The sequence below is a fragment of the Perca fluviatilis genome, chromosome 10 (assembly GCF_010015445.1).
Source record: "Perca fluviatilis chromosome 10, GENO_Pfluv_1.0, whole genome shotgun sequence".
In the NCBI taxonomy this organism is placed as follows: Eukaryota; Metazoa; Chordata; class Actinopteri; order Perciformes; family Percidae; genus Perca; species Perca fluviatilis.
The window spans coordinates 26,084,945-26,100,665 of record NC_053121.1 but is presented as its reverse complement, the minus strand read 5'-3'; the positions used below and the strand labels follow the sequence as shown (position 1 = coordinate 26,100,665).

Below are 15,721 nucleotides of genomic sequence, written 5' to 3'. Positions count from 1 at the left end.
TCCATGGAGTTTAAATTTGGCCAGAAAGTTATTTGGTTCTCATGCAATTGCTGTGGTTTTGAGGTTAACGGCAGCAGGCCAGCTGCTAGTCCAGGCCCTTCATAAGAGCTTTCCCCATAGAACTTAACACAATGTACACCAGATGTAGTGTAGTGTCACACATATTATTAGCTCGTAATAACTGCAGCATGTCAGATCGGTTTGTTTATGTCTGAATCTCTCTGTACACTCCTACTCTATTATCTACTTAGTAGAATGGAGGGAATGAAAGACGGGGTGTGTGAAAGCATCCCTGTGGCCTGCTATCACCTCACTGTACTGTTATGTAGGTACTTGAGTGCTTCTTCAAGGCTTTGCTTTTTCAGGCAGGTCTAGGTAGGAGGAATGTATAAACAGGGTTGCTGAGGGTTTGTGCGGCAAGCTGAAATTCACATATTTCATTAGCTTTCAGGAGAGGTCAACAAGCGCTTTGATGTGAATGGTTCAATCAAGGTCTATCCACACATCATTTAGACGTGGTCATATTCTTGTGCTTTGTCATCACATAAAAGGACGTATTATTCCTGCAGACTCCTCTTTTACTTTGGTCTTCTTTTTGTTTGTTGTGTTTGCTACTCCGATGCTAAGGATTCACACACAAGGACATGTGTGTGTCCACGCACAAAAAACACACAAAAAGCCCATCTCCAGTGAGAAGAACTTTTTGAGTGGCAGGTTGGTGAAATGGCGGTCTCTGATTGTGGTGATAATGGAATCCTTGTGTCATTGCAGATAGTGCCTCAGGAAATGGCAGAGAATTGCTTCTGGATCAAAGTCAAAGAAGAGAAGTTTGAGAATCCTGACCTATTTGCTCAGCTCTCCCTCTGCTTCTCGTCGCAGACCAAAGGTAAGGAGGCGTCATCTCTCTTCACCCCTTCTTTAATTAATCTACACACACATGCTTCATTTAGCCTCTCAGGCAATAGATGCCAAACCACTTTCATCTTGTGACACTTTAAGAAGCCATTTTTCTCACTGAAATGTTAATTATCTTAAAACCAAGCACTTTTCCCACTGCATTTGAACACCATCTATGTGTGCTCTCTGTGCCAATTAGGGATACCAATGCTCTTAGTGCAGTGTTTTTATGTGTTTGTGTCTTTGAGAAAGCTGGAGATGCAATGTGGCCACACATTGCATTTCTTCTTTGTACCCACTGAGTAGCTTCAGATCAGTGTTTCTGTGCGTGCACATGGATGTGCACAAACTTGAACTTGTACGTATATGTGTGAACCGAAAGCAGTTATGCTTGGTTTGCTTCTTGCCTTTTCCAGTCCAGTAGGCCAATCTTCCATCAGGGAAGACGGGAGGCTTTTGTGAAGAAAGCTCTGGGAGTTTCCTTGTCCCGGCCAGTTTGTTTCTCAGATACACAACCAGGCTACCTAACATGCTGATGAATAACACAAACAGTATAAAGCAAGTATGTTTTTGTATGGAAAAGGGTGTGTGAAGGCACTTGATGTATTCCTCCCATGACAATTTGAGTGTTTTCCACTTGTTTGACAGGATGTGTGTGTGTTTGTGTGTGTGTGTGTGTGTGTGTGTGTGTGTGTGTGTGTGTGCGTGTGTGTGTGTGTGTGTGTGTGTGTGTGTGTGTGTGTGTGTGTGTGTGTGTGGTACACTAATTCTAGCAGCAGTGCGAGGGGAGAAGTCAGAGCCCTGTCAAGCGCAGAACAGTCAAATCTGAGCTTTGTCAGTGTGTGTGGACATAACTGTACAGAATCCTCCAACTTTTCCCATATTCCCACCGTCTGTTTGGACACAAGTCCGATTCTTGCTCTGTCTTTCTCACAGCCGTCAGGTCTACAAACTAGACTCAACTCTTTTGGTTCTGTGAACTTAATAGCAATTTTGCCTCAGCTGCTGGAAGGTGATTTGCCAGCATAATACAGATGGAAGGAAAATATGGGTAGGAAAGAACAGTTGCCAGGCTTAATGAAGTGACAGGGATAGGCCTCTCTTATAGGAGGATATCTGCCAGACATTATATATGTTAACACATGGTCTGTGACATTTCTGAAGTAATTGACAGAACTTTGCAATACCTACTCTGAATTTTTGTTCTTTTCTTTTAATTTTTTTATTGACAGATACATTTAATATTTTTTGTTAGTAAATCAGCATGTTTGCAGCATGTTTGCATGTCTGCTATAAAATACATTTTCAATTAGATTCTAAAAATGCAATGCAACCATTAGGAGCTTCACATGGCTTTAATTCAGCTTTAAATGTCCCTTTAAATTCTTTATTAAATTCAATTTCTCACCCACTGGGGTTTAAAAAAAAGCACTATAGATAGTTCGTGTTCCCGCTGGCAGGGTAGGAATTCATGATCCAGCATTTCCCCTGGGAGTTACCTTTGCTGGAGCCCTATCAATTACCCCCGCAGCGACTTCACTGAATCAGCTCTTTTCCCTCTATTGTTGAAAGAGAACATGATTTTCTCATGAATGAAAAATGCTGTTTAATGTTTGATATCCCACCCCACCCCCACCCCCTCGTCAGTGAAGTTGAAAGTCACTGAGAAGGGCTTTGATGAAGATGGTATTGCAAAAAAAAAGGTACTAGATTGGATCTTCATTTGTTTTTCTCTTTCCTCTGTTTCATGATTCATGCAGTATAGTCTTTCAAATGCATGCCATCTGAGGATATGTAACAATAAATGTGCTTGAACATAAAACATTTTGTCAAAAGATCGCCGCCTTATTTCCACTTTGAATCTGACCTATTTGAGTCGCGAGTCTTCCTTCATCTCAAGTCAAGTTGGTTAACTGGTGTTGGTTGTAGTTTAAAGCAGTGTCGGAGGATCAGGTGGAGAGACGGAGTCTTGCAAGATGAATTCCTGAAGTCTTGTACTCTCATTGTAACCACGGACCATAAATCCTTTGTGCTGATTTGACAAACAAGTCACTGGTGAAAACCGACTTCATTTGTCTGCGATATTGCCCCTGTTTTTTTTTTTTTATTACACACACACATGCACACACACTTTTCTATGCTTCTTTGTGGTACTTCCATCTTTGCCACATCTTAGATGCGGATATTTATAAGTAAAGCACACTTCGGGGGGCTAGTGTATCGTAAAAGATGAGGCAAGCAGGTGTAAATGCCTTCCCTGCAGAGCTGCCCTCAGAAAATGGTGCAAAGAGGCGTCTGTTAACTCCACGTTCCTTGGGATTCTTGCTTGTTCCTTGCATTGTTGAAGAACAACACTTTAGCAGTAAAAAAGAAAAAAAAGAATCACTTTAACAGCCCCCAATTTTCAGATGCTTATTGCGCTCAGAGGCCTCTAAAACAACTGAGAATGCAAGACTGTCATCTCCCCCGCTGCTTTTATGAGTCTCACCGTTTAATGAGTTTTTCCAAGAAAAGGAAATTATAATCAAGAGGGATTTTTAAGCTCAGCTTCAATCTTCTCAAAGTGGCTTTTTATTTTTTTATTTCATTGTCATTTATTATATTATGATGGTACTTTGGCCTTATTTGAAAATTCAACATGCCAATAATATGCCAGTTATTAGGTGTGAAGGCCATTGACATGTCACTGATTAAGTGTACTGACAACATCGAATTGTATTTCACTTCGGGACAGCACAGGCAACCACATGTTTTAAAAAAGTAACCAATTTAACCGCCTATCTAAATCACAAATCAAAGACACTGAAAATGTCCATTATAACCACTGTATGTAACCAACAATGTCTGTTGCGCTGTATACAGGTCAAAGTAGCTCTGCATGATACATTGGGTATTTACAAGAGGCAGTTGAGCTAATCATTTTCACATATATAAAATAAGTAATTATGTTGCTGTGCTGACATACTGTAACAATAAAGGCACAGTGATTCATCCCTCCAGTTTAAGCTAATGAAACCCTGTTGCAGTAAAAATGAAAACGAAGCCCTTTTGTTTATTTAAAGCGCAACTCAGTGATAAATATTGTTTTTGAGCTGGTAACATGGTTCTCCAGCTTTTGTACAGTGAGCATTAATCTTCTTTGCAATTTTAATATTGTTATATTGGCTTCCTGTTCTCGTGTGGGGAAATGTAGAACCTTCTCCTTTGAGTTGAAAATGTGTTACACTTGACACTACATGTCAGTCACGTATGTCGAGGCAGGTATTTCACCTTTGGCACTATTGAGTGCTTTGTGATTGGAAAATTGTTACCACCCACGCATAGAGCTGAGCAATCTGTTATCAGAGACACATATCTTTATTTGCTCCCGCTCACCACCCTGGTTTCTAATATTTTTTCAACTTACGAGACATTAAATAGACACTGTAGATCAACCTGGCCACATCATAGGGTTGTTTTATTTCCCATTAAAACAGTTTTTTCCACTTTTGCTTTCTTTCTCTTGTCCTTTTTCTGCCTTCGCTTGGCTCTCTCGGCTTTTCTCTCTTTCTTTTTTCCTCTTCTCCATTGACTTCTCTCATTTTTTCTTTTACCCTGATCTCCCCTCAGTTCGCTTTATCAATCAGTGGTTTGTGCCTTTGTATGGCTCTTGGGATCAAATCAGATTTACTTCGGGATTGAATGTGTGTAGCCATGGCCTGCTGCATTTGAAAGGCAATTCATTCAGCTAGAACTTTGCAGTTCAATTTGAAACAAGATTGATGTTGGCAAACTTCACACCCCCTTTCTTCCAAAATGTTTCCTCCATTGCACGCACCAATTGCTGACGGACAAAGGGCATATGCCACTTTGTAATGGTGATGTCTAAGCTTCTCAGCAGAAACAACACAATGGAAGAAGTGAAGTTAGTCAACAACAACAGAAATCCCTGAGTATACTGTATATTTCAGTATTTTATGAGTATTAAACTATTGATGATTATGTTAGAGTTGCAGTCAATATATCAATATGTAATATTGTTTTTATCAATATTGTGTTGTTGGTGTTGTGTGGCCCCCTAAATGAATGCGCTTTATTATTATTTTGGTTTAAAAAGTCAATGACACTCATACTTCTGCAGAGAGAGACTTGGGCCTAATGAAGATGTATGCACATCCTAAAGGAGGAATCAGAGGCTCCATTCCACCCCTCTGAGCAGGGTCATTGGGACTTTCTTTCCCAGCATGCCTCTGTGTTAATGGTTGGCGAGGCTGCTAATGAACGTGTTTAGCCAAGTGCTTGTGGTGAATAAGTCCAGAGGGGACGGGTGTAGTGTTACCAAACCAAACAGCACTTTTAGAAATAAATCTAAAAATTGGTCAAGAGAAAGAGAGGCGTCAAGTAATGGTGTAATAATTACTATCAAGGGAGTTCTTCACCCTAATAATTTTAAGCAGATTTTTGCACATCATATTTTACTGATGTCTAATTTTTTTTTTTACAGCATGTGTATGTAAGAGTGTGTGTGTGTGTGTGTGTGTGTGTGTGTATATATATATATATACATACATACATACATACATACATACATACATACATACATACAGTATCTCACAAAAGTGAGTACACCCCTCACATTTTAGTAAATATTTCATTATATCTTTTGGACAACACTGAAGAAATTACACTTTTCTACAATGTAAAGTATTAAGTGTACAGCTTGTATAACAGTGTAAATGTGCTGTCCCCTCAAAATAACTCAACACACAGCCATTAATGTCTAAACCGCTGGCAACAAAAGTATACCCCCTATGTTAAATTCTCATAGAGGCAGGCAGATATTTATTTTTTTCATGGATCCAGGATACTATGCATCCTGATAAAGTTAAATAAAATCACCAAACCAGCTATTAGGCTAACTGACATAAAACCATACCAATCTCTAGGTATGTAGTATATGTTATGTCAGTTAGCCTAATAGCTGGTTTGATTTGCATTGAGAGATGATTTTATGGAAAGTACCCCATGCCAATCTCTAGGTATGGTGAAGGGTATGTGATGATGTGGGGCTATTTTAATTCCAAAGGCCAAGGGAACTTTATCAGGATGCATAGTATCCTGGATCCATGAAATAACTGGCCTTTAAAAATAAAAATCTGCCTGCCTCTATTGGAATTTAACATAGGGGTGTACTCACTTTGTGGCCAGCGGTTTAGACATTAATGGCTGTGTGTTGAGTTATTTTGAGGGGACAGCACATTTACACTGTTATACAAGCTGTACACTTATGTGTGTGTGTGTGTATATATATATATATATATATATATATATATATATATATATATATATATATATATATATATTAGGGCTGTCAATCGATAAAAAAAATTAACTAATTAATTGCACAATTTGCTGTAATTAATCGCGATTAATCGCTTTTTTAAATTGAGACTGAAGCTTGTCATAATGGATATTTAAATGCTAAATCACTTAACTTTGCAAATATGAAGAAAAAAACAAACAAGGAAAGGTTCTGCTAAGTTCAGAATGTTTAATATCTTTCAGAACAACAGCAGCAACAATTTGGCTTAGTCCTGCTGAAGGCTGCTGGAAACGGCTAGAAACAGTTCATCTCCAACGAGCCTATGTTCAGTCGGCGGCAGGGCAGTCGGGACAATGAGGTGACTACAGTCTCTCAAAATCTGGCGAAAATCTTCTAAACTGACCTTTGTTGAGCTGAAATGAAGACAGATTCAGCAACTGCAAGGCCTATTTCTCACTTAAAATGTTTTCAGAAACATGTTTCAGTGAACTATTTTAGTACAATATGAGATCGTATTCTGAACGGCCGCCATGACAGTCTGGCTCTCAATATCCGGAGAAAACAAACCCATGTGACGCGTTCGTCCAATCAGCTGCCGGTTTTCATTACTTGGGCAACAATACAGAGTAGCACCGCCTGCTGTTATGTAGACGTATTACGTTTCTCAGCCGCCACATGAAGTAAACAAACACAGCTGCGTTAATTTCGTAAATTTTTTTTAACGAGTTAAATATTAAAAAATTAACGCAAAAATTAACGCGTTAATTTTGACAGCCCTAATAAATATATATATATATATATATATATATATATATATAATAACATTGTCTTCCATCCAGAGATTTGATAATATATGAAATCAACAGATATTCTTTAGAAAGAAAAAGTGTTACTCAGCCTCCCCCCCCATCTCTCTCTCATATATATATATATATATAGATATAGTTACTACACCATCATGTTCTGTTAACACGAAAGAAAAAATCCTCAAACGTGTGATGTGCCTTTAAAGGTCAGCCCTGGAAAGGTAACTTGGTTAAAACCTTCCTACAAGTGATGGCTGCAGTCATCCACCCCATCATCACATGGGATTTGATCAAATCCCTCAGCAGTTCTCGTCATTCTGACACCCATTTTCCTTCACCTCTGTCCCTACAACTCAACCTACACACACATCTTCTCCTCACTGAGCCAGTGTGGTGTGCACACCAGCAGATTCTCAATCCTTGCTACAAAGCCCCAGCAGCAGGGCGGTAATGACCCTGCCACAACAGCAGTAATGATGGAATCAGTGGGGGGTTTAGCTGGCTCTCTGACTCTCCCTAATAAGTCCCCTAATAACTCTGTTAACATCAGGGCTGACCCGGCCACCAGATCAAACACACTCACGCATGGTTGGCATGAAACTCGGCAACCTCTCAGTCAGGCAAGAAAACTGTTGCTGACCAGCACACCATGGGTTAGTGTTTGCTTGGGGCCCTACAGTGTATGTTCAATACAAGTCTATGAATACAAGTTTTGGCTCGCCGAACACAGTTGCAATTTTAGCAACAATAAATGCCACTCACAATATTTTAATCCTGTTAAGCTGTATTCATTTGCTAACAATATGTCTTGTTGATAGAAACCTTTGAAAAGCTTGTTGCTCTTGAGAAAAAAAAAACTATCCAAGACTACTGTTCTAGCTCTGCCTTCTCAGATAGTCACAATGCAATAAAGGCTTTTGTCTAATGGGTTTAAGCTCAACTCAAGACACTGCAGCCCACTGTGGAATAGTCTGCCTTGTATTAATAGCGTGTGTACAACGATAAGCTTTTGATACGTTGTATGTCAAAGTGTTGGGAAGTCGGGCTCGATGCTTTGCCATGTTTCCCTGGAGAAAAAGGCTGTTTATTACTGATTCTGTTAATTGAGAGAAGGGAGCATCCAGCGAGGCAGCTTTCTCTGCATCTTTATCCTGGGCTTTTCTTCTACTGACATCGCTCGCTTTCTCTCCTCTTATCTCGTTCTTCTGACGGTGTCCAACTGCAGTCAGGGCCAGCCTAGTAAAAACACCCCCACAACCACTCTCTCTGGCTCATTGTTTATAAGCTGCAGTCTCCCACAAACAAGATCAGAATTGGCATTTACCACTTACTCATTTTGTAAACTGTCATCAGTGTCTGTGAATGGAAAGATTCTTCCCTTTGGTGAAAAAAGACCTTTCCTCACACTAGGAAATCATGCATTCTGGATCACATGTCCATTATTATTTGAAGCAAACCAAAGAGTATATTATCCAATTTTGGAAAAGAAAGGCCTTAAATGGTACCATTTTCATTTTAGAAGATAAGACATTAATTGCTGGCACAGGCAGGAGACATTTGTCTCAATAAAACACAAAACACCCTGATGTTCGTTTCTCTCTGTTTGGAGCAGCCAGCCCACTGTGAATATCTCAGGGTCAGCCCTTTTCCTTGCTCATCCCTGCACGTTTTTAATATATCACATATGAATGGAAATTAGGCCCCTTAAATATTAATGACAAGTAATTGGTTTATTGTAGGAGACTATATTATGTGCGTGTGCATCTGCGTCTGTGAGAGGGAGAGAGAGCGAACGAGAGAGAGAGAGAGAGAGAGAGAGAGAGAGAGATTTCCTCCCATTCCTACTTCATATTAGCTTGCTGTGATGTCCCACTGATTTTAATCTTCTCTTCTCAGATGAGAGCCATTCTGGCTATCACAGTGCACTTTAACTTTAGCCCTCTGAATATTAGCTTTCTTTGATACCTGCCGCTTACAGCCTCCCAAGTCTACACCCTGCTAACTTTTATGTGCCTTCAGGTACATTGTATTGTTCCTCAAAATCTGTCTCTTCAAAAATAAATATCCCCTGTGCATCTAAATATTTCATTTCTTTTTCTACTCGCTGAAAAACCTCAGCTAACAAGTTTGGAATATGTCAATCTTTCTATGTTGTCTTTTTAAACTAATTCTCCATTGGCCCTCAGAGTATATGTTTGTGTCTCAGTTTGTCTTGTAACTTATCAACAATATATTTAAGGAATCCAATGTCTCTAACCTTTTTTATTGTAGTTTGTCACTATTGCACAAGCATTTTCTGCATCTATATTTGTCCAGGACTGTTCTGTCAACAATATTTAGACAACCCAGGTACCTAGATCCACATGTGTTTGCATACTGAATACCAATAAGTCTGGAACAAGGTAACTTGGACAAAAAAGTCTGGGCAGTGACTCCAACAAAAGCACACTGAGCACCCAAGAGAAGTTCAATGTTTCTGAACTTCATCCTGAATTATTAGTTAAAAAAACAATTCATTTTGATATATAAATGTTAAACTTCCATTTATTTTGGGGTCTTGCATATTGTGTTTGTGCTTTCACATCAAGACAACATCTTGCTTATGTTCCCTCACCATTTTCATTACATGGCATTTACCATAATTACCATATTTGTTATATCATGCATAATAACAACCACACTCCCCCCATCACCCAACAAATATTAACCTGTAACAGTGTAATATTTTATTTATTTTTATTTTATTAGGATCCCCATTAGCTGATGCAACAAATGCATCCGCTACTCTTCCTGGGGTCCACACATAACACATAACATGAATAAACAAACAATCCTACACCGAAACAGCAAATTCTCATAAAATACAAATATGCATATATATACACACTCACATATAAACATATACACACACACACACACACACACACACACATATACCTCTACATACACATACAATATACTCTATCTACCAATATAAGTTAACATAAAAAATTCTTTTATTTGTTTTTTAAAACTCATAATATTTTGAATTTAAGCAATATGACCTGGAAGAGAGTTCCATTCAACCATAGCTCTATACAACACTGTACGTTGTTTTGAATTTGTTCTAGATTTTGGAATAATATATTTACCAATTACGGCATGCCTCGTGAGATATCTGTGTATATTAGAGCTCAGAGTAAGTTGCCTATACAGACATTCTGGAGTTTTCCATAAATTAATTTTATTTATAAAGCCAAGGAGTGATGTTTTTAACCTCTCATCAACCGGTAACCAGTATAGTTTGCTGTGCATGTTGTTAACATTAGCCCTTGTCGTACAACAAAGGGCTAAACGTGCAGCTCTATTCTGAACCCTCTGTAGTTTCCCTAAATTCTTCTTTGTAGTTCCTGATCAAACCACAGAGCAGTAATCTAAGTGTGATAACACTAGTGTCTGCAAAACAGGTTTAATTAAATATGAATTTAAAAACGAATAACACCTTTTAACTACAGATATATTTCTCCCCATTTTTTTCACCACTTCATCTATATGTCTTGACCACGACAAAGTACAGTCTAATGTTACCCCAAGAAGCTTTATTTCATGTACCTGCTCAACAGCAACATTATTTAGTACTAAATCCAACCTGGGCCTTGTTTTTAGTGAACATTTAGTTCCAAATAAAATACTTTTAGTCTTGCCTATATTTAGGACAAGTTTATTATCAATTACCCAATTAGATACCATCTGCAACTCATTGTTGAGAGCTGCAGAAATGTTTTCTAAAGCTGATGCTGGCATATAAAGTGTTACATCATCCGCATACATAGACACAGAAGCTCCTCTACAGACCAGTGGGAGATCATTCGTGAAAATAGAAAAAAGCAATGGTCCTAATGAAGACCCTTGTGGAATCCCACATGCTACAGACCTCACCTCAGAGAAGCTTCCATTAAAATACACCTTCTGTGTTCTATCTGTCAAGTAGCTCTCTACCCATGCTAATGCGGATGGTGCAAAACCATAACATTTGAGCTTCCCCAATAACAAACTATGGTCAATTATGTCAAAGGCAGCACTAAAATCTAATAATACTGCTCCGACAATATTTTGGTGATCAATATACTTTAACCAATCATCTGTCATTTGTACCAGAGCTGTACAAGTTGAATGTCCTTTTCTGTAAGCATGCTGGTATTTACTTAACAATTCATTCTTGATGAAATAACCTTGTATCTGGTTAAATACAATTTTTTCTAAAAGTTTAAAAAAAAAAAAAAAAAAAAAAAAAAAAAAAAAAAAAAAAAAAAAAAATTTTTTTTTTTTTTTTTTTTTTTAAAAAATTTTTTTTTTTACCCCAAAAAAAAAAATATGACATATGGAAGTGGCAATGTGGTCTGCTACCATCCTTAATAGCTTTCCATCAAGGTTGTCCGTACCAGATGGCTTGTCATTATTAATAGACAATAATAGTTGTTTTACTTCTTCTCTTGACACTTCTTGAACTTTAAATGAGCAGTTCTTATCATTCATTATTTCTTCTGATATACATGAATAATTTGACTTACAATATGATGTTGGCATTTTCTGCCTTAATTTACAAACTTTATCAATGAAATAATCATTAAAATAATTTGCAATGTCTACAGGTTTAGTTATAAACGATCCATCCACTTCAATCCATGATGGAGTCAAATTACTTTTTCTACCCATGATATTATTTAAGGTGCTCCAAAGCTTTTTTCCATCATGTTTTATACAATCAATCCTAGATTCATAATACAGTTTCTTCTTCTTTCTATTAGAGTTGGTGACATAATTCCTCAATTTACAATATATTTGCCAATCATATAAGGATCCAGACTTCCTTGCCACTTCTTTTGCATTTTCCCTTTGACCCATATATCCTTTTAATTCCTCATCAACCCAAGGAGCCCCAGCAGTTCTAACAGTCAGCCTCTTTACAGGTGCATGCTTATCCATAACAGGAGCCAACAATTTCATGAATACATTAAGTGCAGTATCCGGGTCTTTCTGTTGAATGACATCAGACCAACAGATATTTCCAACATCTTCCACATATAAATCACAATCAAAATCCTTGTACATTCTTTTATACACATTTTTTGGCCCCGCCTTTGGAACCTTAATTTTCCTTGATAAGCCCACCAAATTATGATCACTAAAGCCGATCGAAATTGATACGGCTTTAGAACAGAGTTCAGCTACATTAGTATAAATATGATCTATACATGAAGATTATGTTAGTCCTGTCTTATTAATACATTCCCTTGTTGGCTGGTTAATAACCTGAACCAAATTACAGGCCCCAGTTATAGTAAGAATTTTCTTTTTCAGTGAACATTTTGATGCAAGAAAGTCAATGTTAAGGTCTCCCAAGATATAAATTTCCCTATTTTCATCACATGCTCGCTCAAACATTTCTCCCGAATCATCAAGATACTGACTGCCAGACCCTGGTGGCCTATAACAGCATCCAATCAACATAGGCTTTAAATGAGGTAGGTGAACTTGTAACCATAAGATTTCAGCGTCACATAACATTAGATCTTCTCTGATTTTAACTGGAATGTGGCTCTATATATCAGTTTAATATATTGAAGTGGTATTTGGTTTTAAAACAAAAGAAAAGATATGTTCAGTTTGTGCCTGTTTTGCGAGGTGTGTGTATTTATGTGTGTCCTCCTGTAGGAAGTATTAACTGCCTAATTGAGTGATAGAATGCTTATTAACAATGGGACTTGCGTTTAAAAAGAGAACAATGTCAGATTGTCACTGGAGCTTTTCACATGGAAAAGCCCCAGCGGAGCTTCATTAACTCACCCCCATGATCCCAGACAGCAAAGTATGGAGTGCATATCTAATCCAGTTTAGAGGTATGAGTACAAGAGCAGTGGGTTTTATAGGGAATACATGATGTGTAATGGTTCACTGTTCACTGTGTAGATTTACTGCTGTACTGGATTGGCCATTTTTGACTGACACATGAGAGAAATAGAAAGTCTGTGAAAGTTATTAGTGCCATATTGCTATATTTTTTGAATAGTAACTATTTTATTTATAGAAAATTGTTAGAATGTACAGATTTGTCAATAGTTATCACAAGAAAATGAACATATCTTCTTTTTCTCTGATTTCTTTGTACATTTATTGTAGTTGCAGGGTGTTTCAGTGACCCTCAACATTCTATTAGCAACTTATACAGCTTTGTTTTCGACTCTTCTTGCCAGGTAATAATTTCAGGGGCGGATAGCTTTTCTTCTACTTACGCGATGGTTGGTATTTTTTTCTCTGATAGCCCTGTAGACAGTTTGCTTTTCAAGCTGTTTCAACTCAACCACCCGCTGTATTTCATAATCTGCTCTTAAATGAGATCGAACACAAACTCTGTTGCCCCATCAGTTAACAGAATTCATCAGGAGTAATTGCAAATGTTTTACTATGTTTTACACTTGTTGTCTAACTCCGACCTCTTCAAATGTGCTTATGATCCGGCTCCATGTTGACTCATGATTTCCATACAGATAAAAAAAGTGCACACAAGCCCAATCTCTCCACTGGCTAACACAATGCCTGACAGTGCACAGTGGCCCACTGAGTTTGTTACATGGCATTAAGTTTAATTTGTCTTTGGTGGAATTGGTTTGTGACTACAAGTGGGCCAGGGGGTGACACTCCACTGCCAATCTGGCTGGAAAGGGACAGAGAGGAGACAGAGGAACACTGGGGGGAAGAGAACAACCGTGATATCACAGACAGGATGGGTAAACAATCAGAGTCCTGCGTGTTCAAGATGGTGCCTACTTGAATATAAACAATCATGACTTCTCATGCCACAGCGAGTTAAATTACTGCACAGACGGAAAAGTTTGAGATGAGGGAAAGAGAGAGTAAGGTAGACAGACCAGCCTGATTACAGACTGTGATCCACATTCACCTAAAAAAGGAAACAATAAACAGAATGACACATAAGGGGAATTGTTAAAGCTGGGACACTCAAATTTAAAACGTTATGCCTTTTGTAACTGTTTGTCTTTGTAGATTTTGATTTATGCTGTTTTTGCATAATATGCACTGATAAAACTAATAGGCTTCGGTGGTTCTAAGACAGCTAACTTAGCAATGTGCTAATATTGCTTCTTCTTGTATGATTTGGTTGTACTGAATATATCATTAGTGAAGTAAGCACAAGAGGTCTACTGTAAGTACCATTTGGCATTTCAAGTGTCTTCGTTCATTAACAATATGATATTTCTATCTGCAAACAAGCTCAATGAGGCACTCATTTTTATATTTTTGTCGACCTCTCACGTTGTGCATCAATTCCATTTCTGTCATTTTATTGTATGTCCATCAGTAACAGCAGTTTACAGATTGCAGGGCATAAATAGTGGATGAGTCTCTGAGATAGTCAATGTGACCAATAATAAGACACAAAGAACAAAAACCAAAAAGCTAAAGTGCTGTAGATAGATGCATGTATATAATCTAGAATCACCTTCATAGAGAAAGGAAGGATTCAGTATAAGACTGTACAGAAAATAATGTGTAGTTAAGATGTTTGACTTCTGAATATCCAGTGTGCCAGAAAATATTAACCCACTGGAGTTGAGAGCTCCGGCGCCGCTGTAGCTCAGCAGGATAAAAATAAATGTAATGTATTTTTTTTTATCATACAAGCAAGGCAAAAATATTGACAGCAACCTTATATGTTACACTTTCCAATGTGTCCAATGCCAAATAATATGGGGTTCTTAAAATTACGTGAATAAGACAAAACATAAGACGTTTCACATAACTCAGTCACAGCAGGTAACATTCCACAGGGATAGCGCGAACCCAGCCCCCCGTATTTACATGTCTATTCACATGCTGATTTGTTTAGATATTGCAGGAGGATCTAAGTCACACTGGACAACACCCATGATAAACCAGACAAAATGCCATGCAGCTTCAAGCTTTGCATTTCGGAAGACGGACGGCATTCTGAACTCCGACGTCCGTGTTCCACACAGCAGAGCCGGAGTGTTACATGCATCACATGTACCAATCTTGGAAGGATACAGACAGGATTAACAACAGCCCCGGCTGGTAGGAGCGGATGAACTAATGGTACGCTCTTTACTGTAAGTGTAAAGAAACCTTCGTGAGTAAAAAGCCAATACTTAATCAATACTTACTTACCTGTTCAACAGGCATAAACATGTAGAAAGCCATATTTCAATCTGCTCCGTCTGCATGCGGTCTCTCTCTCATCGCCGCGCTGTTTTACACAACCACAGCATTCAACGCAAATAGCAAATCTTTACAAACAAGCTAAAAACGAAAGCTGTCGGTTTGTAGTCTAACCTGTAATCTTAGTTTGCCTCGAATCTTGAAATTTGGACAAATCCTTGGAAACTTAGCTGCCGGCATTAACAACCATCCTCTCCGCTGGAGCGGTAAATCCACATGGCTAATTAATATGCACGTGAATGACATCATCGTCATGTTGGCATTCCTTCTTTATAAACTTCACTCTGTATTTAGATGTCAGGAATATGATTGAATAGTTGAATAGCCCTGCTGTAGGCTCTCGGCAGTCCCATCCACCTGGGCTAAGTTGTGAACAGGCCTTTTGCATATTCAGTGAAAAGAGCCGTTACCCCTCCCACCACTAACTTTTGGTCACAAAACAACAGACACTCTTTTTTAGATTGCAAATTAGTTATTA

General features: G+C 38.2%; 1 protein-coding gene across 1 annotated transcript in view; it reads left to right on the top strand.

Moving 5' to 3' along the window:
* Positions 1–15,721, top strand: part of diaph2 (diaphanous-related formin 2) — a 420,870-nt gene that overhangs the window by 157,534 nt on the left and 247,615 nt on the right. The window contains 1 exon segment of the mRNA XM_039812941.1: positions 772–886. Within this exon segment, the coding sequence (XP_039668875.1) occupies positions 772–886 (115 nt within the window).